We start from the raw sequence: 2,197 nt of genomic DNA on the forward strand, positions 1-2,197 counted from the left end.
AACAAAAAACCACTGTCTCAATCCGTTCATCATATGGCCTGGAATTGCCCCCATGGCAATCATCCTGCCTCAGTCTCCCAAGTGCTGGATAACAAGGCCGAGGCAGCAAGTGCAGATTCTGGATACTTATGAGCAAACTGGAATGGCCCAGACTCCCCTCCCTCAAACACCCTTGACAACAAGGCTGTCCTCCAGTTCCTTCCTGGACAGGAGGTGGGTTGTGGGCCACTCTCACAAAGGTGTCAAGGAATACTGACCTCAGGTTTTCTTGTTGGACAACAGACCACGATGTCATTCTTCTACTACACAGTATCTAAAGTGCTGATAGCCGGGGTCCCGTGGTGCAGCACACCTGCCATCCCCACCCTGGAGGCTGGGGTACAAACTCACAAACTCAAGGCCAACCTGGAGATGTCCACACACACTGAATCTCGGACTCCAGCGCTCCTCATGAGACGCTGGGGTCTAGAGGCTGGATGTCCTCTGTAGACATATTCAAGACTGGATAGAATACTGAGTGTGGCGTAAGATCTGGTGACCTCTCTGGACACCATTATCACAATGCATCTCAGAACTTAGTTCTGGCTCTTACAGAATCTAAGGTTGATTGGTTTACATTTACCTTACCAGATGAAATCTCGGTTATTACCAAGTTGGTTAATTCTCCTAGTTTTTGTCAACTAAAAATCTGAAACAAAATCTTCACGTTTGTTTTGTAGGCAGGGTTCCTCCGTGTAGCCTGGACTGGCCTGACCCTCACTGTCTAACCGTGTAGACCAGGCTGGCCTTTCCTAGCTGAGCATCTTTCCAGCCCTTTGTTTTCATCTACACCAAAACATGCAGCCTGAAGCAAGGCTGCACATAACGTTCCCTGCCGGCTGGGCAACTCAGACCTCAGTCTTTGACTAGCCTGTCTAAACAGCTACCAATCTTAAAAAAGATCAAAGCCTGGCACATGCCACGACGCAATCCATTTATTCATTAGCATCTCCCTGACAAGATAGCCTCTCCAAACAATGAAACAGGCACAACCCGAGCTGAAGGACCCAACAGCACCCATTCTTTCCTGCTCTTTGGCTACAAACTTCATGACTTAATCTCAGCAAGAAGAACTGAAATTGAGGTATCTGATAATTCTGAACCACTGGATCCAGAGGATTTTTCTATTTAAACCCATTTTCATGAGGACCAGGAATTTCTTGCTCCTTTACAATCCACTGAACACTTGAAAAGAGCTAAAGAAGAACAGTGTGTAGCTAAGTGTGCCCGCACAGGACTCGGGACACTACACCAGACATTTGACTAGCTCTGTAGATCAAACTGGCTTTGAACTCAGAGATCCACCTATTTCTGCTTCCTAAGTGCAGGGATTAAAGGCATGTGTCATCACTGTCCTGCTCTCAATGTACATTCTTGAGGAGAAGGAGGCACTTTAGAATTAAATTTTCCGACAACACAACTAGCAAAGTCTCAATGATCTTTCCATGTCTTCTACAGACTTAGCTCTGCTTTCACCTCCATCACACTCCCATAGGGTTTCAGCAGGGGATGCACCTCCTCTTCTAGAAATCTGTGGACCTGCCAGAGATGAGCAAACACAAGACAAAAGGAAACATTAGTTCCTTCCTCAGACCAGGCCAGCTAAAGCAGCCTCCACTGAGCACGTGCTGTCCTGTCCTCAGCTGCCTATTGGCTAGGCCTCCCAGACACAGCATGTCACAAAGACCCTCATGCCAGAGGCGGGTCGCTCTAAAGTCGGCCAGGCATCCACACTGACCAGTCCCATCTGACCAGCTCCCAAGGGATTAACTCTTTTCCCCTTGCCTACACTGACCACACTACCTTTGTGAAGTCCTCCCGAGCAATGATTGTTTGCATTTAATCATGTGGCTCTGTGTACTGCATGTGGGCGTGGCCGCCCTGCCCGTGGAGGCTAAAAATGCACTGAATCCTGCGGAGCTGGGTTGGAAAGAATTTGGGCTTTTGTGATATGAGCCCTTGTGGCCTAAATATTCTTAAATATTAATTCCTTGTTTAAAAAAGCACGGTTCTGATCTTTGAAAAAAACAAAAACTAACTCTTCATTTCAAACAGCTGAGTGAGCGTGTTCTGCAGATGCCTGTGTACTGGCTGCCATGCGCCCGCCGTGGCGCCCACTGTGAGGCAGAATTCTGAGATCCTTGGGGTGGGGAGGTCT

The 2,197-nt window shown here is 47.9% G+C and overlaps 1 protein-coding gene across 1 annotated transcript in view; it reads right to left on the reverse strand.

Annotated features, from left to right (window-relative positions):
* Positions 1 to 958: 958 nt before the first annotated feature.
* Adsl (adenylosuccinate lyase) overlaps positions 959 to 2,197 on the reverse strand; it is a 21,053-nt gene continuing 19,814 nt past the window's right edge. The window contains exon 13 of the mRNA XM_005354168.2: positions 959 to 1,578. Coding sequence (XP_005354225.1) covers positions 1,492 to 1,578 — 87 coding nt within the window. The 3' untranslated portion in view covers positions 959 to 1,491. The remainder of the gene's footprint in view (positions 1,579 to 2,197) is intronic.

Source organism: Microtus ochrogaster, chromosome 15 (assembly GCF_000317375.1).
Source record: "Microtus ochrogaster isolate Prairie Vole_2 chromosome 15, MicOch1.0, whole genome shotgun sequence".
Taxonomy (NCBI): Eukaryota; Metazoa; Chordata; class Mammalia; order Rodentia; family Cricetidae; genus Microtus; species Microtus ochrogaster.